At 39.8% G+C, this 20753-nt stretch overlaps 3 protein-coding genes across 4 annotated transcripts; 1 reads left to right on the top strand and 2 right to left on the bottom strand.

The window, feature by feature from the left end:
• Positions 1–9: 9 nt before the first annotated feature.
• Positions 10–4117, bottom strand: synj2bp (synaptojanin 2 binding protein). The gene is made up of 4 exons (XM_071524528.1): positions 3947–4117; positions 3140–3276; positions 2894–2989; positions 10–1822 (listed from the first exon to the last, which is right to left on the bottom strand). Exons 1-4 carry the CDS (start codon positions 4008–4010, stop codon positions 1673–1675), a joined length of 447 nt encoding a protein of 148 aa, XP_071380629.1. The 5' UTR covers positions 4011–4117; the 3' UTR covers positions 10–1672.
• Positions 4118–4623: 506 nt separating this feature from the next.
• On the bottom strand, positions 4624–10811 carry lgals3a (lectin, galactoside binding soluble 3a). 2 transcript variants are annotated; one of them, XM_071524475.1, is made up of 6 exons: positions 10623–10811; positions 10199–10216; positions 9239–9964; positions 7814–7902; positions 7049–7205; positions 4624–5754 (listed from the first exon to the last, which is right to left on the bottom strand). In XM_071524475.1, the coding sequence occupies exons 2-6, from the start codon at positions 10211–10213 to the stop codon at positions 5599–5601; spliced, it is 1143 nt and encodes a 380-aa protein (XP_071380576.1). In that variant the 5' UTR covers positions 10214–10216; positions 10623–10811; the 3' UTR covers positions 4624–5598. The 2 variants fall into 2 exon arrangements, with proteins under 2 accessions (XP_071380576.1, XP_071380577.1); XM_071524476.1 differs by lacking the exons at positions 4624–5754; positions 7049–7205; positions 7814–7902 and adding an exon at positions 7935–8745 and having other exon boundaries at positions 10623–10785.
• A 417-nt stretch (positions 10812–11228) lies between these two features.
• Positions 11229–20651, top strand: gmfb (glia maturation factor, beta). The gene is made up of 7 exons (XM_071524469.1): positions 11229–11318; positions 13390–13486; positions 14768–14817; positions 15116–15165; positions 15642–15724; positions 15843–15916; positions 16531–20651. Exons 1-7 carry the CDS (start codon positions 11316–11318, stop codon positions 16600–16602), a joined length of 429 nt encoding a protein of 142 aa, XP_071380570.1. The 5' UTR covers positions 11229–11315; the 3' UTR covers positions 16603–20651.
• Positions 20652–20753: the final 102 nt, after the last annotated feature.

The raw sequence follows: 20753 nt of genomic DNA, 5'->3' as shown, positions 1-20753 counted from the left end.
AATAGGTGCTTGGACATCAAACACATAGTATTTGCATAATTTAGTGCTTCTGATCTGTTTTTCTTGGCATACTGTAAGTATACTTCTTCACAATCCCCGTCAGCAGAGCGACATGAAATGTATTTACAGAGACATCGAGCCACATAAAGTCAGAGACATTTACATGACAGACAGACATGCTGCGGACCGACAGAGAAGAAATATGGGCAAATACTCCCAGCACGCACAAAACCTTTACAGTCATCTGTTCTATGGCAATTACTGGATGAGTTACATGATGGCGGTTAGTGCAAAAAGTTGTTGACAGCAAGACATTATTTTTCAGAAACCCTCCTCTTCTCAGCGGAGTGGCTCAAAACTGCTTCTCAGTATTAAGCTTTTCGTCCTTTAACATTTGGCTGGAGCTCATAAACCTGTTATGTTTCACCAAACGAACAATGCATTTCCCTTTGTATAACATAGACCAATTTACACATGCATCCCACAAGACAAAAGACTCAGCAGAAGGTGTGACGCAGCTGCATGACAGTAGCACTGGCGGAAATGTGAAATTACAGAATTAGAGAATGGTTAAAATGGTTTGCCGGAAAAACCCACAACAGAAACATGGTAACATCTCTTCTCAAAGAGCCTTTAGGTGTGACAAGAGAATCATAAAGTAAACTGCTCTCACCATAAAACAATATAAGGAATGCTTTGTTTGCATAATATCGATTCAATGGTTCAGCCTGAGAGACCATGTGACACTTTACAATGATATCCAAACTCAAAGCGATCCTGTTTGGCAAGTTTGGACTAATGTGCTTTAGATGAATTAGTTATTAGAACGGGGCGTTGACAGACTTAATGGATATATCTGAGAAAAAAAAAAAAAAGGATAAACACAAAAACACAACGGGCTGGATTTTCATTCTGATTATGACAAGGAGCAACAAGATTATTGCTTGGAATAGACAAAAAAAGGCACTCTAAAGTCCATTATGAAATACAAGTCGTTACATTTACATTAACTGCAGCCTTTTCGATCCCACAGCTTGATATACAGGAAGCACAACAGCGTGCCGTTTCTTCCACAGTTCTGTGCAATAGAGCAGAATGAAAATCCCGCCCGACCACGTGAACCTCGACCACTAGCGACAGAAAACACAGTGGGTTCTTCTCACATCGCCCCCCCCCCCCCTCAAGACAGACCTGCCATTCAGCCGTGAAGGTAGAGAGAGAGAGAGAGAGGCCTACAAGTGGCTGAACACAACACTGGCTTTCAGTTTGGAAATGTGTCCAGAGAGAGAGACCCGGAAGCTCGAGTGAGTCTGACCCATAGATTTACTACTACTGCTGTGTATAACCTATTGAAACAGGCAGAGGAGCTCAGCTCAGCTCAGCCAGCAGTGGGAATGTAATGAGTACATCCTTCAAAGTTATCTATTAAAGTAATCTCTGTAGTACGAGAGCAACATTTTGCATAGGATGGGGGGGGGGTCAAACAGCTACGATTATCACACAATACACATGAACATGGAGAAACTCATCAGTGACATTAACACCTACCAAAAATAAGGTCTACTTTTTTTTTTTTTTTTTTTTTTTTTAGAGTTTGTTCCCTCTTCATTCTTTGGCCTTCAGCAAAGTTTTTTGGTGTTAAAAAAAAAAAATACAGATAACGTCAGCATTGTTAAAAGTGCCTCCTAAGTTGTGGCTGGAACCGCATGTAAATGAATGCAAAGAGCGCAGCGGCTCCCACGACAGCAGCCAGTACTCCAAGAGGAGAGACAGAGGATTCGCCCTCGGGTCCTGAGCCTGTGGGTCCGTTCATGTGGGGCAACTGCAAGACACACAGATAAAAAAAACAAAAAACAGAATAACATTAAAACTGCACTGGGTAAGTAAAAATTCACCCATCTTATCAGCTGAAAACACACATTGGGGCTGCAGTAGAGAGGAGTGCCCCATCTCCTTTAATAGAGACGCCGCAGATTTTCCCTTTTTGCCCAAATTAAATTCTGGTGTCAGGTATTTTCACTGGCAGGAAATCTTCTCGGGGAAGTGATGAATCAAAACTTGAGAGCGAAATACAACACTGTTTCCTAAACCAGTGATTCTCAGCCTTTTTCATATCAAGGACCCCCTACTTTAGTCCACATTAGGGCCACGTACCCCCATTTGATGAGATTTTGTCTCTTGGATCCAAATCTGAGAATATTTGTATTGTTAGATAAGATTTTGTCCAGAATTCCATGACTATCTGTATTGTAGGTAGAGAGATAACAGAGAAACTATAATCAGAACAGTCATTCTTCTACATTCTCTGATTGTGTTCACTAAATGAAATAATGCTGAATTTTAACAATTCATCAATTTGCTGGGGACCCCCTGGAACCCACTCAAGGACCCCTGGTGGTCCCTGGACCCCACGTTGAGAACCACTGTCCTAAGCAGCAACGAGTGAGCGCCCCGTCCAGAGGAAGCAGGACTCACCAACAATGACTGAATCTGTTGCCAAAAACTATTATTACCCCTCCAGCTCCACTTCCACCAGCCAATAAGAAGAAGACATTTAGGGTCGAGGAATGCACAGTTTACTGATGTTAACATCGCATGATTTCTGGGTGATGAAGTCCTTCAAACTCTCAAAAATTCAAACAGCTATCGCTCACTACTGCTTGGGGCCGCCAAAGTGAAGAGTTTCCTAATACAAGTTTACGAATTATAATAACGACTGTATTGCACCCCACATTTCTTAACAAAATGCCAACCTGCAGCACAAACAGAGTGAATAGAACGAAAGAGCACAGATAATCAATCAACAAATCAATCAAACAAACAGATGTTATAAGAAGAGTTCAAAAAGGCAATTAAAAATGTATATATTAATAGAGATAGGGATCATATCTACCTTCTGCTGAACACGGAGCTCCACGTCTTCCCCTGCGGTCCGAAACAGCTCGACTGCAGCACTGTGCGTCCGATCCTCAAGTTTGACTCCATTAATCTACACAACCCAAAAAACACTCATCAATAACATTATTCAATTCAATCAGTGGATAAGCAACGGAATAACACGTGTGTCAAGTGTGAAAATATCTTTGAAGTGACAAACACAGATGGTCAAAAAAATCACAAAGTGGGAGTCAACATTTACCGCCAGGATCTTGTCTCCTTCTTTGAGTCTCCCATCCAAAGCTGCTGCTCCATCTTCTTTAATTTTGGACACATATATGCCACTGTCATTCATAACATACTGCTGGTCCACTCCCCCGACTATATTGAACCCCAAGCCTGAGAAATCAAAACAGATAAACAGGACAGTGAGGAGTCAGTTTTAGAGTGAAATACAGTAAGTATTGGATTGCATTGTTTACTGTGGCAGGAGCTGCAGATTCCTACATAGTATTTTATCTCAGTGGATCAAAGTACAAGAGGAATCATTCCAACACAATACTGACATCCAGTTTAATGTCACCAACCCCTCATGTCATAAAATATTACATAACAAGCACCCAGGGTTTAGCAGCCATTACTCTCTCACTTGTAATTAGAAGGAAGCTAAAGCTAAAAAAAAAAAGTAATCCTGACTCTCCAGCGCCATTGATTTGGCTTAAGAAAATTGGCAGTTACAGTCTGACAGGCCTAGCACTTTAAAATACTCTGTAGCTGTTGGAAAGTGTGTAACAGTTATATCAGAGTTTGCTAATTAGCTGCTAGTTCCCAGTCGGTTTTCACAACTCCCTCCTCCACTTTAGCAGACCATAACCCAGGCTGAAATGTGCCGTGGTTATTTCTGAGACGCAATTTAGCTTTCTGGTTAGCTTCAGTGAGGCTACAAGCTTCAGAGGCTCGTTAGCGTTACGTTAATTACTGTGCTACGTAGCTAGCTAGCCAGCAACATATTGTACCTCATCTGCTAGCTAGCTGTGCCATTTCCTTGAAGGTGTATATTCCCTCTTACCTGCGGGTCCTCGCTTCAGTTTTATGTCCATCACCTTGGCTGCAGAGTGCAGTGATCCATTCATTTTGTCAAGAGGCCAGCTGATGTCAAAAGTCCTGTGTTTTGTTTTTTTTTGGGGGGGGGACAAACTATTTATCTGAAGGTGAACTCATTCAGGACTTTCGATTCCGTGCCTGCTTCCTCTGGCACACACAGTTGAAAATGTGGATTTGTGGTTGTGCTGCCCTCTAATGCGATAAAACGGGATTTCAGGCCGACCTTTGAATCAGAAAGCGGCATGGATGCACATGAGAGAATGAAGTTACACCCCAGACTTTTTCATGCTAAGGTTTTGTCTCAGGGACCCCAAACTGAGAGGATTGTTATTATTAAATCTGATTTAATTCCTTAATTGTCTGTGTTGTAGAAAGTGAAATATCTCATATTCATTCTCTCATAGTATGCATTTCTAGGGAATAAAAAACAGATTTCTAATTTTTTTGTTGACACCCTGAAACCTTCTCAACCACTGTCTTAGACAAATGATAAGATGACTGGTTTTCCCTGCTATTGATTAAGATAAGGAAAGAGAGCAAACCGATCTTTAATATGTGCTCAGACAGCCGAAGCCCACAGAAAAGTAGGTACACAATATTGTGAATCAAAACAATATTATCACACATTATTTGTTTGTTGCTCCTTTATTTATAAGCGTATCATCTCAAAATACTGTACCACTGTTATCTTTGGCAACAAATCAGAGCACTTACCCTTCCCCTTTCCCACTGTTTAGTTGTTTTGTTTTGTTTTGTTTTGACATTTGAGCCTTTACTTTTGTAATTAGCATTAGACTTGACTTCAACATGAAATCAGATTTAGTAAAACGTGACGCTGACCCTCCAGTCAGAAGACTACAGATGAGGATTAATACTGAAGAAAAGGAAAGGCGGGGTTCAAAACTTGGTATATAAATAATTCTAAAAACTTCATCAACAGCCTATATTTACAGGCCAGTGAGGCTCGGGTTCAAATCATTAAGGGGGGCCGCCCAGCAGTGAAATAAGACAAGTCAAAAGGAAATTGATTTTCAGCAACACACTCTCATGCACCACAAACATAAAGGCTTATCAAGATGGTGATAATATATAGGACAGCAGAATAAAACAATAATACAAATAAACAAAATACAGCATACTATGGAAAATATATGAAATGTTTAGGACACATCGCACTTTTCCATTTGGCCTACAATCTTTTCATTAGGTATAAATTAGTATTCCCCCTAAAACATTAACTGCTTTAGCCGCACTTCATCTCACTGACTACCTTAGATACTGTTAAATCATGAAATATATTGGATTGTGAGTGGCTACAAATCGAGACTTCTACCAGAAAAAAAAAAAAAAAAAAAAACAAGAAAAGAAGAGAACGAATGCGTTGTAGTGTATCAGACCTGGGTGAATCTGCCAATTTGTGCTTTGATGAATAAGTGCCAGGTAGGCTGAGATTGCACTTTGCTGACTATGTGCCTTGCAAGCTCCATCAATCGCATCAAAAGTATCTGAAAGGGTTTTCAAATACAGTGGTAAGGTGTGACCTAGGTCTCCTCTACGGCGGCGTGTGTGTGTCTGTGTGTGTGTGTGTGTGTGTGTGTGTGTGTGTGTGTGTGGGAGTCAGATCATGCTGGGGGCGGTGCTGTAGAGGGTGACGTCTCCCGTCACCCGCAGCAGGGTGACCTCCTCCAGCCCCCCCACCCTGTGCTCGTACTCCAGCAGGTGGGTGCCGTCCACCGCTACTTTAAACATGTCCTCTTCCACAAGGATCTTCAGCTGCAGGGAGAGCAGAGGTGGGAAATCAGCTGAGTACACTTTACTCAAGCACTTAAGTACAATTTTGAGGTACTGGCACTTTACTTGAGTATTTTCCATTTTGTGAGACTCCACTACATTTCATAGGGAAATATTGCACTTATATTGTCATCAGATAAATATATTCCACTACATTTATCTGATGGCAGAATAAGGTTTTACATGTAAAACATACAATAAGCTTATAAAATATAAGAGTTTAAAGTATGGAGTAGTTAGGACCTGGCGCCACCTGGACCACCTACAACATTAAAATACTTCTTATTAATGCATCAATAATTTAACACTCCATTATTCAGAATGAGTACTTTTACTTTCGATACTTAAGTACATTTTACTTCTAATACTTCTAGACTTTTACTTAAGTTCAGTTTTGAATGGAGGAGTTTTATTTTAATGGAGTATTTTTCCATTACGGTATTGCTACTTTTACTTAAGTAAAGGATTTGAGTACTTTTTCCACCTGCTGAGGGAGATAGATAGAAAATGTCAGGACTGGCTGGGCCATCTTAGGTAATGCAGCTTGATGATGTTGAAGGGTCGCGTGTTCCTTGACCTCGAGAGCTCCTAAATCTCATTAAAATTTTAGGAAAAAGACTATGCAAAATAAAGCCGCGGCAGTTAAGTCTGAAGGAAACCAGGAAGACTAACACACTAAACCCATCCTCTCTCCTCTCTCCACTCCCCACTGATCCAGTAGCAATCAGCACTCAGTTGATTGACAATTTGGAAATCCTGCTTCGGAGTTTGCCTCAAATGGTCTGATGCCCGAGACTCAACATTTACATTGAAAGCAAATAGAAGAGCAATTATTGTCCCATCAATTAGGGATGGGACAATAACCTGTATTACTAGGATATATATCGTGGTAAAAAATGACACCGCCCCTAATTTTTATTACCACTGCAATAACCGCTGAGGTTGTTGGGAGGCTGAATAACAAATGCAAAAAGTCAATATTTTACATAAATAATTTACATATGTTCTACAGTCTTCCATTAAAACATATTTAAAAAAGAGAAATGTCTTGTGATTGATATGATAAATTAGTTTTTAAGCAATTGAAGCATATTATAGTACTGTTTTTAAGGTTTTCATCTTGTTCAAAATTATGGGGATAATACTGTATATTGAGATAATTTTGGCTAATTGTACTATGAAATTGTCATATCAGCACAGGCCTAGGCTCAATTATGTATCAACCACCCTAAGCTTGTGAGTTTTAAAGTGTTGGCTACAGTTCCAGTAACTCTACCTCAAAACGGCGGCCCGGAGCGAACGGGAAGCCTCCTTCCCGCTCCTCTGGTCCCCAACATCCACCTAGATTGGAGTTTCGGACAATCGTCTGCTCAGGAAACCGAGGATTGAAGTGAAAGACGACGTCTGGTCCTTTGATGAAGTCAACCTGGAACCTGCAAATAAAAGTCCAATGAGACTGAGAACTGAGAGCTGGCTGCTGACAGCAAAACGTTCATACACCATCCTGCATTGAGAAAGTATTCATTCAGTCTTAATGTGGCATAAAAGGTGGAAAAATAACAGATTTCAACAGAATTTCACTTTGTAGAACACAGGCTTCTGTAGAAGTACAAGAGCAGTCAACCTTAAGCATTGGCTTCTAGACACTCAGGCTTTTTTCACAGCTTTCATCATCAACAATAGCAATAATTAGCAATATCAACAGCAGAAAGCAGCAATATAAATAATAGCAAAAGTAGGACCCAAAATGAAAAAATATCACCTAAGTCTACTTTTCCATGTTTGTATACGAGTTAGTAGTGTGACTTTTAGACTAAATGAAAGTAACTGGTGGTGAGTATGGGTGACTGATTGTTCATGATGTTTTATGTATGTGTGCTTAAAAAGTGAAGATGTTTAACCAATGTGAAATATTGCTTTTGCCGTGTCCTTTGAACAGTTAGGATGGATGCAGGGTGGTTATTAGGGCTTGAGTTATGTTGAAGTATCACTGACATCTTTGCAGCAGAATTAAAGGATGAATACTGAAATAAATAAATACCTGTCTCCTCCGGGAACGGGCTCCCCAACTATTGTGATTAAAAGTCGGGGCATAATTCCAGCATGAAGTGGGAGATCATGGGGCACCATCTGCAAGAAATATTTCAGTTTCAGATCACTACATTTACTACGGTAGTTTATTTTGAAATAAGTGTTAATTTTATCCATATGACTAATATATTACGCAAAATACAGAAGATGCAAATAGTGTTTACCCTGTTTATAATATTCCAGGGTGGGCAGAAGTAGAAATGTTAAAAAAAAAAAAAAAAATCAAATTTAATCACCAATAGTCTAAACTAGGGCTGTATGCGTCAAATCATCGAAAAAAAAAAGAGAGGAAAAGCTTAAGTTGAACACTATTCAAATGTTGGACCTCGCCCACATTCCTACTCCAACACCCCAGTGAGTCATCGTCTCCTTAGTTTAGTTCTGCACTCTCTTATGCAAGTCACTGTGATTAGCCAAAGATAACGAGTGAAAAAGCTAATAAACAAGCTGGAGCATTTTCATCTTTTACATGTACAAGGCCATAACAAAATAAAACTGAATTCAAACCACAATGACAGAAAACAAATGAGATTTTTTTTTTTAATGCAATCATGTACAGAAGTTACAAATTAATGTGGGGAAAGTGGGAATATACAATTTATGATTTTATTAGTGTGAGGTGTGTATCATTATTGTTATTATTACAAAAATAAATGTGCCTTTGTAGAGTAAAAAGTAAAGTGGAAAAATCATATTGCACTTGACTGAAACAGCATCAGATCCCCAGGCAGATCTAACACTAAACCTCTAACTCCATGTATTCAGTCTTGGTACATTTCCATGTCGCCTAATCAAACCATAAGTTGATTCTGCAGGTGATGTCCTTGTCCGACTGAAAAGTTGATTTCATTGCTTTCAAAAATATGGTGGATTATATCTGGGCTGAAAGACAAGAATACAGTTTTGATGACTAAATATTCATTTTTTGTTGTTGTTTCTGCTTAATTTTTTTTTGCTTTGCACCCCCGCTGAGCCCAAGAAATGCAGCCCTCACCGAAGACTCAACACCCTGCAGAGAATCCCAACAGGAAAGGAAACAAACTTTTTTTGTCCACCAGCCTCAGTGGCAGGTACACACCAAAATGATCAGTCACATTCACTATTTTAGAAGCAAACTAATATTAGAACAGAATAGGACATCTATATGATGGCTGGTTACCTGCTAAAGTGGCTGGTAGAGTAGATGAACTTACCAGCAACAGCTAGAAATTTAGCAGCATTTAGCTGGTGGCTGCTGGTTATTCCCCACCCTGAATCCCAGAGACAGCCACACCAAGTAAGAAGATGCTCCACTGTCACTAGAGCAAGAACATCTGCCAAGAAATGCAGCAAGCAAGCCAAATGTATTGTTGTTTTAAACAGTATTAATACCCACCAGCATGCCTCCAGGAGCGGAAGGCCCACCATATGGCCCCATGGGTGCTGGAGCAAAGGGGCCAGGGGCTGGAGGGAAACCTCCGCCGCCAGGTGGTCCCCATGATCCAGGGGGGACCGGAGGAAACGCTCCACCAGGGAATCCAGGGAAAGCGCCTGGACCGGCTGCAGGGGGGAAGGCACCTGGGCCACCCGGTCCGTACATCCCATTCCCTCCTCCTGGCTGACCGCCTGGGAAAGGCACATTAGGATAAGGCCCAGGGGGAGCTCCGGGGCCTGAATGAAACGGTCCAGTTGGGTATGGAACGGGGGCTCCAGGTAGCTGTCCTGGAGCTCCTTCAGGTGGGTACTGCCCTGGGAACTGCCCAGGAGCTCCAGGGCCAGAGGGGAACTGCCCTGGAGCCCCTGGTCCAGATGGATATTGTCCAGGTATCCCAGGACCTGGTGGGAACCCACCAGGTGCTGAAGGAGGTCCGGGGTATTGCCCTGGTGCTCCAGGACCAGAGGGGAACGGTCCCTGACCTCCAGGAAACTGCCCTGGTGCCCCCGGGCCAGACGGTCCCCCAGGAAACTCACCCGGAACAGAGGGCTGGGTCGGAGCTCCGGGGGCTGAACCGGGCCAGCCTGGGTTTGTAGCAGGAGGAGGGTTGTTGGCAGGGGCAGAGGGGTTAGTGTTTCCTGTTTTGCTTGCCTGGCCCGGGACATCGTCCACTATGGCATCTGCCAGCTAAAGCGAAAGAGAGAGGGCAGATGACTTTTCTTGCTCTCTCTACAATAAAATAACAATTGTTTTTCATAAACTACTTCAAAAGCTAATGAAAATAAAGTAGTCCATTCAAATAGTAAATAACCATTAGCTATCATTTAATCAAAACAGCATAAAATAAGTAAATAACCATTAGCTACCATGTAATCAAATCACCATAAAATAATGGGTAACAGTGCAGTCATTTAAACTCACCGAGAAATCTGCCATGATCTAAGACAAAACAACATAAGACACAACTTTAATTAGTTTTTATTAAATAGTTATGACAACTAATTATAGTCAGCTGGCAACACATTTGAAGACATGTCACATATAAAGCTCTATGAGTAATGCTAGAGTAACTGTTTCCATCAAACACTGGTGATCAACAAAATTCATGTAGTCAGACAAATTGTTGAGAGAGCTGAGAAAATATACAACGATATGCTATACAGACGCTACATTGTCTTCTGAGGAATATTAGTAGCGATTTCGACATGAATCTAGTTAACTGGTGTTACATACTTGGCTAACTAGCTAGCTAGCTAACTGTTAGTTAACGTTAGATGGTTAGCTCGCTTGTTTATTTTAGCTAGACGGTGGCTCAAAAGTACAGGAAGTTGAGTTTTCTTGCTACCTCTCCACAAGACGGACTCCAGTCCAACGATAGTGTCCAACAATGATTATTTATCCAGTTGTGAAAAGCAGGTAGCCAGCTAATTTAGCTACCGTAGCATACAACTACGGGCTACACACACAACAACTAGCTTCAGACAGAACTCTTGAAAAGGAAGCGCACACACGCCTTGATGATGACGTATTCCAAAGGGTGGGCGCGTTCCGGAGCCGACACACAAAATCACTTTACTTTTATATTATTATGCTGAACTAGTCTTAATCTAGTTCGATTACATGACCTACCATTGCATTATTTCACTGTTTTTTGTGGACATTTTCGTTTGGTAGGCTACTGTCTTGTTTTTATTCTTGACCCAATTACAATAAAGTTGAATCTGACCGTCCATTTTAACTTGACTCCCGCAGCAGTTGATACAGTCAGAAATTAATATAATAAGCCAGTGCGCGTATAAAAGAGAATACTGAGAAATAAACGAGACTTTATAAACGTTTAAATATATTTGCCGTATGTCTGAAATGTACGGCCAACTTTTGGAAGAGGGGGGCGCTTGTGTGGGATTGGTCCAACCAGTCACAAGATGATGTGTGAGGGAAGTAAAAAAAAAAAAAAAAAAAACATTGAAAGCTTCCCCACCTTCCTTACCATCCACAACAGCAGCTGCAGGTTCGGGACATTTTTTAACTCAGCAAAATGGTAAGTTGTTGAAGTTGCATGCGGGGAAACTTGTGTAGTTTTTGCTTTTTTATTATCAGCTCTTAACAACAAATTTGAAGTGGCAACGATTATCAAGAAAAAGTAAGCCCGTAGAATGGCTAGCGTTAGCCTGCTACGCTAGCATCAGTTCCACCCTCTGTTCATTGTACCAGTGTCAAGCTAGCCAGAATAGAAAACCAAGACTTCCGGTCACGGTTTTCAAAATAAAACCATTTTGACTAACAAGTATTGACGCGTTTTTGGCGTAATACTAAGTACGAAGGTGAAAATAAATAATATGTCTAAGAATATCCCGTGTTAAAGCTGTTATTCTGCTAAAACGTGATGTAATGTTTGTTGCTGTGTCCATCCCACAAACGTCCATATTTTTTATTTTCCAAAGTGACGCATTTTACGCCCTTATTCTGAAGACAAAGCTGCTGAGCTTCCTGTGTTCGTCTGGCTATCTCTCTGTTCATATAGTGATGTGCTGCAACACGTCTGGTATGGGGAGTTGGCTAACAAGCTAGCTCGCATATCAAGATTTACAGTTTTCCCCTTCGGGTTTTGTCTGTTCGTGTCATGACAGCTTGATATTCTTCAGTGCCGATGCACGCTAGGGAAATGTTGCTGTCCCATTTGTACGGCAGATCGATTTTACACGTTAGATGCTTTAAATGAATCGGCTAGCTAAAGTTAGCTGACTTTAATTTCCTGACTGACTGCTAGCCAACTGGCAAACCCAGCTAGCTGCCTGTCATTGGATGGAGGGATCCAGGTAGCTAAAGTAACCTCTGGTTTGTAATGTCATCACCACTCCCCATCTTTTCCCTCTGCGTCCTGGTTTACACGTCACTTTGTCCTGACCACAGACACCACAGTCTCTTTTTAATCTGTGAATATCTTTCTCTAAGCTCAAAGAAATCCTGACTCCCACCAGCCATCTGTTCAGGAAGGTGTAATTATAGAATTCCTTGGGTGACTGTTCTGCATTCAGATTGGTCCTTACAAAAAAACTCCTGCAGAGACTCTTAAGAGTGTATTTGTGATGGCATTATATAATGCTGTGTGTGTAAGTCCTAAATCAAATCCTAAATTAAATCCTTCAGGAACCGGTATATGATTGTCCTGCAGGAGCCCGGTTGGATTGTGTCCGCAGGATTTTTAAATGACAAAAAGATACGTTTATTAAAACTGTCTCGGTAATTCAGATTTTTTTCCTATATTGCTTTCAAGTGAAGCAGTACCATTTGAAACCACCTAAACCTTCAGTCTGTGTCTCTACAGCTGTCTTCCGCACATATAAACCCTCTGCAAATATCCTAAATAACATGAAGCTAAATTAAGTATAATTATTTGGCAATAGCTTAAGATGAGGACATGGTGAGACGTGTGACTGATGTGGAAGAGTTTTTTACAAACAGAAACATTTTGAAGGATTTCTCTGCAGGATTCTTCTTACACATCTTTCTTCCGTAGTTTCCATGCAAGAGTTTTGGAAATGTTTTATGTGTGAAATGGGTGTAAGAAGTGAAAAGCCTTGACTCAAACAACAGTCTAAACTGTTTAGAGGCAGTATAGATCTCAAATTACCTTTTTCTCTCATAACAGATGTTAGTATACATATAGTAGCTACTACAAAGGCAGGAAATTTAAGGGAACAAAGGATGTTGATAGGTGTGGCGGAGGATGCACTTCCTGATCAGCATGCAGTTTGACTACCTGCTGAAACGGGGGTAAAAAACTCTTAGTGTACAAATATAACACTTTATCAATGAAGTATACTGATGAGGTGAATACTATAACCTCTTCTTTATGTCAGCTTCTATTTTTAAAGTCACTTCCATAAGGGTTTGGTTCATTAATTTAACACAAAAAACACAGTGAAAGAACATTAAAAAAACACGAACACAGAGGAATTGTGCAGGTTGGTCAGAAGCCCTAACAGGTTTATATGTGGGACTTCACTGGTATCCAAAACGAAATAAACCTCATGACTTGAATTGGTTGTGAAATTCTGTCATCTGAGTGACCACACCGATGTCTTCATGTGTTTCTCCCTTTCCAACAGAGTGAATCACTTGTGGTGTGTGATGTGGATGAGGATCTGGTGAAAAAGCTGAGGGAGTTCCGTTTCCGGAAGCAGACTAATAATGCGGCTATCATCAGTAAGTATCGGCATCACATTTAAGACACTTTATTGCCTGCATGTTTATAGATTTTGCATTTTAGATCAAATACCAATAGGGTTAGGTGATGCAGTGAGTAGGGAAACCACAGATAAAACCGACCAGCTGCTACCACTATGGGAATCAATAAAGTATCACATTTCATTATTATTGAATGCTGTCATGCAGAATCTTTATGCGAATCCTTGGCATGCAGCAGTTTGCATATGAATTGGGTTAACTTGTAAATAATAAGTTAGAGGCCAATACTAGCGGGTGTAGGAACCACAAGTTTAGAGAAGTGCGCTTGTGACCATAAAATCACTGTTTTGAGTCTCTTATCCAGATGAGGGAGTGAACTTGTAAACACCCAATGCATTGTTGCTTTTTAGGAAAAGTACTTAAAGCTTTAGTGGAGCAATTGACAAGACTTTGTTCAGAATCGATCGGTATGATGGAAAATGGTGGGAGATAGGATCCAATGGAGCTGCTTAGAGGCCAATAGAGGCCAGTGATGGGAGGTGTGTGTTGCAGGGAGTTTCTGGAAGAGTAAGCACACTCAGGCATGAAACTAACCTCAACAAATTGGGAAAACAGAAGAAAAAATGGCATCCAAGATATTGACATTTGACTGCCAAATGTCGGCCGACAGCATGACTGGAAGAAGGCAAAGATGGCATGAATACACAAGTGTTAACAAATACAGCAGGTGGCGTGACGGTGTAGCCGCCAGCTCCAGCGCTGCACCGGTTTCAGTATCAAACCTCGCCTAAGCCTTATCCTGCACCGCCTCTTACTCCGGATCAAAATGTCATTGCTGCTAAATTGGATTAGCAGTGTGCCTGCGTGGCACGGAGCCTGACTTTAAGGCATAAGCCTCCTTTTTACACAAGTGCATTTGCTTTAGAAAATATGAATGGTGGCTCGGTGGTGTAGGGAGAATGCCATGTAGGTGGGACGTCCTGGTTTCAATCCGACCCAGGACCTTTTGTCACATGTTATGCCCCCCTTTCTCTCTCCCAGTCTTTCCTGTCTCTCTCTCCACATTAAAAACCATTTAATAAAGGCAAAAAATGCCCCACCCCTCCCAGAAATGTAAAAATAAAAGAAAAACAAAATATGCATTTTGTTTGCTGGATGGTGTGACATTTGTCTCACATAGGACACACTACAAGTCAGTTATTCCTGACTAAATGAACTACTAAACTCAGATTTCCATGGCAACTGGTTCTGCTGAAGATTTAACATAAAATTGTATTTTTTTTCTCTTTTCCCTTTCAGTGAAGATTGATAAAGACACACAGCTTGTAATCCTTGATGAAGAACACGAGGTAAGTTATCTATTTTTCTGTTACTAAAATTGCTGTATGGTCTTTGTTAGTGGGCTTGCACATAGTCCAGGTTCATGTTCACATGCACATTTTTAGATACTAAAATGCATACTTTAGAATTTGAGATGAACAGCACACTAGGGGTTAAAAGGAAACAGTTGAACTTTGTGTTATTAAACGTATTGTGGTTTTCCCACTAGTCAGCTGTTGGATGTTAATGGATAATGTGTTGTAGATAAACTGTAACTAGCACCTCACTGTAACTGTTCATTAAATGTCCTGTCCTGTCCTGTTTCAGGATATTTCTCCTGATGAGCTAAAGGATGAACTGCCTGAAAGACAGCCAAGATATCCTTTGAATGAAATAAACAAAAAAACAAAAATAACAGACATGAGTGTTTACCAGTATTTAAAGGAAAAATCCACCTTCTTACACTGTTATTTTACATCAATCTGTGATGTTCAATGCATTGCAGGAGTTATTTTGTGATGAAGTGTTGTAATTCACTTTCCCTCATCCTGCCTCATCGACTTCTACTTCAGTGAATGATTTCCTATATTTCCCAGAACACCAATTAACAGTTTCGGCTGCATTTTTCCTCAAGTCAATCATTTAAACTGAGATAAAATAGCACTTTATTGATCCCCTTGGGGAAATTCAGGTAATGCATTTTTGCTACACGGTTTGTTTATTAAATGTGAGTTTATTCTGTTCATTCTACTAAAATGAGTAAGAAAGTGAACTGTTTTAGTCAGTATTATTACATGCTATTTTGCAATGAGTCCAAATGTGAAACATGGGAACTGTCCTTAGCCCCGGGAACATTTGTCGTCTACAGTTACAAGTACCAACATGATGATGGACGCGTCTCTTATCCCCTCTGCTTCATCTTCTCCAGCCCAGTGGGTAAGAACATCTCTGGAAGTATTTGTGCCATAAATGATTTATAACGAATCATACAATAGTGTTATGTGCTCTGTGCCATATTTTTCTTTTGAGTTTTCCCTGTATTTGTATTTGTTAGGGTGCAAACCGGAGCAGCAGATGATGTATGCGGGAAGCAAAAACAAACTGGTGCAAACTGTCGAACTGACCAAGGTTAGTGAGCCATCTATGAGCTGCTGTTCACATTAGTGTCGTCTGTTAAGTTGCCTAAATAACAGCAAATACAACACTGTAACTGAGCCTTGTAATAACTGCCAGATAACTTGTCAAAATTAAATATTAATAATAATGTCCTTCTGAATGGATTGAAAATATAATAAAACCTGTTGATGTAATAAATTATCATTAAAAATCAAATTATTTATTTACATTAATTATCACATTGTCACATTATTACATTATTAAACTGTCATTTTTTTTACTTCATAAAGGGTGTAACATTTTTAATTGATGTAATAAGATCGCAATTTATTGATCCCCTAGGGGAAATTCGGGAATGTAATGAATGAGAATGTATTAAAATGAGTTACTGCATTATTAGTCAGTATTATTACATCATCAGTTAAAAAATATGTTACACCTCTTTGTAAGTAATAATTAGTTAATGGAATATTGTGGTGTAATTTATTACATTCATTCAATTTTTCACCCATTTAGAGGGACATTTTGATTTGCATTTCATTTTCATAACGTTTCATAAGACTCTTCCCTCACTGTATTAATAGAAAGCTCTCATGCTGTTGTGTGCTCGGCCTTGTTTCTGCCAGGTGTTTGAGATCAGAAACACAGAGGACCTAACAGAGGAATGGCTCAGAGAGAAACTCGGCTTCTTCCGCTAAGGGCCGTCTTCATCCGGAGGATCGGGATCAAGATTGCACAGCTTGTGTCGTCTCTTGGGGAGAACACACCACACTTCATGTTTCCTTCCTCTCTGTACCAGACCTGCCTCAAATAGTGTCGGCAAAATACTTTTTTACAGTTTCGATAAGGAGTGTCGGGGTGTCATCACAGAAGTGAAACAACAATTGCTTCGCTTGGATATGTGCTTGAAAAGATGATTCAGACCGCAAACTCCCTGTAAGGTATTTATGAAACAAGACTGATGCGCTTCAGAGACTCCTTCTTTAAGCACAGACTGACCTTAACACTCATTAACACTCTGAGGAAGGACCTCAGTCTCCAAAACGCATCAGTTTTGTTTCATAAATACTTTTTTTAAAGGAAGTCGCAGTCTGAATCATCTGTTCCAGCACTTTCTACAGTTTCAATTCAAAGAGTGCCAGAGAGTTCAGACAATCACAGGAATGCATTTGAAAGTAAATGTCGTGTGCTTTTCTGTCATTGACAGCACGCCTGACACTATCTTGAGTTGTTGTGATGAGGTAAACCCCGCCCACCTGGGAGCCTCGAGCAAGTTAAAAAAAGAACGCTAAGAGTTATTTGAAAACGCTGTTTGACGCAGGTCTGCATTTACCTCCCATACAATCTCTCCACGTGCCAGTTTTGTGTCTGTATTGAATTAACACTCCCATAACTAGTGAAGTGGACAGAAAGCTACAGTACTTATTATCCGCCCCTCCTAAGCATGTGCATTCAGGAGAAATTCAAAGGCATTGTAACAACAGTTTCTCTTAATGTTTCCTTGAGTAGTTTACACACACTATGTTTTTTTTGCAACTGTAAACCTCCTCAATTTCTTTTTTTTTTTTCCTATTTGTCACTGACTCAAAGTCAAATGGGTTATTTTTTGAGGGAGTTGTACTTTTTAGGAATTTTAGATTTTTATTTAGATATAATTGGTAGTATCTAGGGTTATGTAAAAACACACTTTCTAGCATTAATTTCATTTTGTTGTTAATAACGCACTTCCTGCTGGAACATTGGAACAATCAGCTACAACTCAAAGATCGCTGCGGATTTCTGTCTTTAGTCGATTTCTCTATCAGTATTCATTTAGAGGTATATAATTTATAATTCAGATGATAAAAAAAACGTAATTGCTCCTGTCTGCAGAGGACAAAAAACACTAAGACCATCTGACAGGTGGCACTCCTAAGACTTTAATTTATGATGTCTTCTACTGATATCTCCTGCGCACATGAACAAGCCGTATATTATAAGGAATAGTCATGCAAGTCTCTATACAAGTGAGTGGTGCTTTCCAAAATAACACTGCAGATAACGATAATAAAGCCCTTGTTAGACAGTCTGTCACCAAATCACATCTTTTGTTTAGAGGAGAAACGGCAGCGAGGTAAAACTCTATCTATAACTATTCTACCTTTGACCTGCATGATATTGTTTTTTTTGTTTTTTTACAGTGATATTACACTCATCTCCTGAAAACAATATTTCCACTGAAACATTCCTGAAAGAGCTTCTGTTTTTCCAGACAGAACAACTCAATTACTTACAAGAAACCTCTGTCTATAGGAACCGTGACAGTCTTGATCACACTGCACACCTTTTAATCTTCTACAGAAGCGGGTTACTGTATCTTTGGAGGGATTGTTGGCTCTTCTTGTGCATTATAGCTATTACTGTTATAAATGTTTAATGAATGTTGTGCTAAATTCTGATGTAAAGTCACTTTGATTGCTTAGTGGTGATCGTCGCCTTGAGGAGGACGGCGGCCATCGCTTCTCCAAATGCCAGTTGTGCTTAATATTTAGACTTGGTAGAAAAAAGGACAGCAGCTGGGTAACTTTTAACTTCCATACAGAATAGGGTTCGACCGATATGGGTTTTTGAAGGCCGATACTGATATTTTTGGATTCAATCTGACGATGAGCGATACTTTGTGCCGATATCCAATAAATTTGACTGTTTTTATGCCCATAAACTGACAATAATTCAGTGTTTTCCCCCAGAATTTTATTCTCATCAGGGTGGAAAAGCCCCTGAAACAGAATTAGGCCATCATGCGACACTAAAACTCTCCACTGAAACCCAGACTGACTCTTTTAGGGTTAGCAGCTCTTAACAGCAGGGTGAGACCCAACACACCTATCCTCTACGGTGGGGGAAACTCTGGTATAGTTGCCTTTTTAAAAGAAGAATTTATTTATTACCAAAAAAAAACATTCAGCAATTAAATGAATAAATTGTATAAAGAGAATAAAAGACAAACCTCCATCATATTGGTGGTGGACGACACTTACTGGCCGATATCCGATTCTTAATAAAAGCCCGATATCGGCTCATATCGGCATCGTTCTGACGCTAATACAGAATAATATGCAACAGTGAATTCCCCCATCAGTGTCGTCTCTTCTTCAGACTCCTACATTGGAAACAGAGGGAGGGTTGTGGCTGATTTAATGCCTCAAGGCAGGAAATCTCCACATTAAGTATGATGTCATACCGCTAAGTCTACCTTACCAATGCCTTGTCTTACATATTTTTTGTCATATTTAAGTCAGTTTTGAAATGTTTTCGAGGCCAAAATGAAAACAAGAAATATACAACACAAATATCTGCGCTGGTAAACAGGATTTGATTGAAAAAGACCATCATATTTTTTTTAAGACTCCTTTTTTGTTTTTGTTTTCTGTTTTCTGATCTGTAATGTCCAAGAGAGTTTGTCTTTTTTTGTCAAAATCTCTTAAGTATGATCCTGGTTATATGGAGATAAAAGAAACAGTTTGCCTGAGATCTGCCTCACAGACATGTACGCACAATCCCCCACCATTTCATATAAATCATGCATTGATGTCAAATTTTATATTTAGACATTGATCATTTGTGATTTATATGTCATGACGGGGTTTAGTCCAACTAGAACAATGGGATATAACTGTAATTACTTGTTTTGCTGTCTACTGATGGATTAGACTTATAACCATGTCAACTTATTAGCCAGTGTGATGCTGCTGTAGCAGAAAAAACTTGTAACTCCAACTTGGGCGACTCTCATGTTCATGATTTTCATTTTCTTACTTGAACTGAAGGTGCACACTGTCCTTTCTAGGTAGAGCAACTTTTATGACCCTAAGGCCTAAGAAGCCCTTTCTAAACCCCATGGTAAATTTAAAAAAAATGCATGGACATTCCTCTGAAATCAAGGCCGTTTGTTGACTTTTTGAACATAGAAGGTTTTGTTCTGATAGAAGCGATCTAGTCTTAACTCTAACTCTGAAACAGTCTTTGTATTTCATTTAAAATATGTGCAATGTGCTGGTTTCAATGTGAATACAACAAACTTGCTAAGCTGTTCTCATCTTTTTTTTAGAAGGAAATTCTTAAAACCTCTCTTAAATGTGGTGAGCTACTGTAAAAACAAAGTGCATGCTTCAGTGTGTTTGTGTCTGAACAGTTTGCAGAAGCCTGACAAAGTATCCCAACAGTAATTGAAGAGTTTCGCTGTTCTGGTGCATGTTCTCTTACCAGGAACGAGAATATATACAACATGACTGATTTGATGTTTAACTGATACGAACTGAACTTTGCTCTATTTGAAATGTCGTTTTTTGAGGAAATCTTCTGCTATTAATCCATGGATAGTGAAAAATGGGATGTAATAGACTTTATACACTCTCATCATGCGTCAGAAACAAATTAAGAAATATTTCCCCAATAGATTCTACCAGGTCCATGTGGATCTGATACCTGTTTCTTCAAACATAGCTCTCTCCTGTGTGGTGAACCTGTTGTATATTTGGCCTTTTTGAGTCTTTTTACTTTATCCTACATATGTGTTACTCAACTGTTTTGCTGTTCTCTCTGATCAAACGCTTACTCTTCTTTTTTTTCTTCCCCTTTCCTTTTTAATAAAACCACACCCGGAACATGTAACATAACCAGCTGCCTCATGGCATCAGTGAAACTTGTGAAATATTTGTATTTTTCCATACTTTATACAATGTCTAATAAATGTCCCAATAAAACGACAGTGATGTTTAGCCCTCTGTTCTCTGGTGACTGCTATTTTAAAACTGATGTACGTGATTTAATACCATGCATTTATTTCATTATATTTGGTCAGTCACTG

This window comes from Centroberyx affinis, unplaced genomic scaffold (genome assembly GCF_046629955.1).
Source record: "Centroberyx affinis isolate AG114_WGS23_722 - 3 ecotype Tasmania unplaced genomic scaffold, CSIRO-AGI_Caff_v1 ptg001198l_1, whole genome shotgun sequence".
Lineage (NCBI taxonomy): Eukaryota > Metazoa > Chordata > Actinopteri > Beryciformes > Berycidae > Centroberyx > Centroberyx affinis.
The sequence above is the reverse complement of the archived record's forward strand: the minus strand, read 5'-3'. Positions and strand labels throughout refer to the sequence as shown.

Bases quoted from the DNA above. Each gene is read 5' to 3' on its own strand.
- lgals3a (XM_071524475.1), bottom strand. The intron at 7,903-9,238 runs GTGGGTATTAAT...TATTTCTTGCAG, and splicing joins CCGCTCCTGGAGGCATGCTG to ATGGTGCCCCATGATCTCCC. The intron at 5,755-7,048 runs GTAGAGTTACTG...CTCTCCCTGCAG, and splicing joins CTCCGGGCCGCCGTTTTGAG to CTGAAGATCCTTGTGGAAGA.
- gmfb (XM_071524469.1), top strand. The intron at 14,818-15,115 runs GTAAGTTATCTA...GTCCTGTTTCAG, and splicing joins TCCTTGATGAAGAACACGAG to GATATTTCTCCTGATGAGCT. The intron at 15,725-15,842 runs GTAAGAACATCT...TGTATTTGTTAG, and splicing joins CATCTTCTCCAGCCCAGTGG to GGTGCAAACCGGAGCAGCAG.
- synj2bp (XM_071524528.1), bottom strand. From the start codon at position 4,010: ATGAATGGATCACTGCACTCTGCAGCCAAGGTGATGGACATAAAACTG. The intron at 3,277-3,946 runs GTAAGAGGGAAT...TTGATTTCTCAG, and splicing joins ACTGAAGCGAGGACCCGCAG to GCTTGGGGTTCAATATAGTC. The intron at 2,990-3,139 runs GTAAATGTTGAC...TGGGTTGTGTAG, and splicing joins AAGGAGACAAGATCCTGGCG to ATTAATGGAGTCAAACTTGA.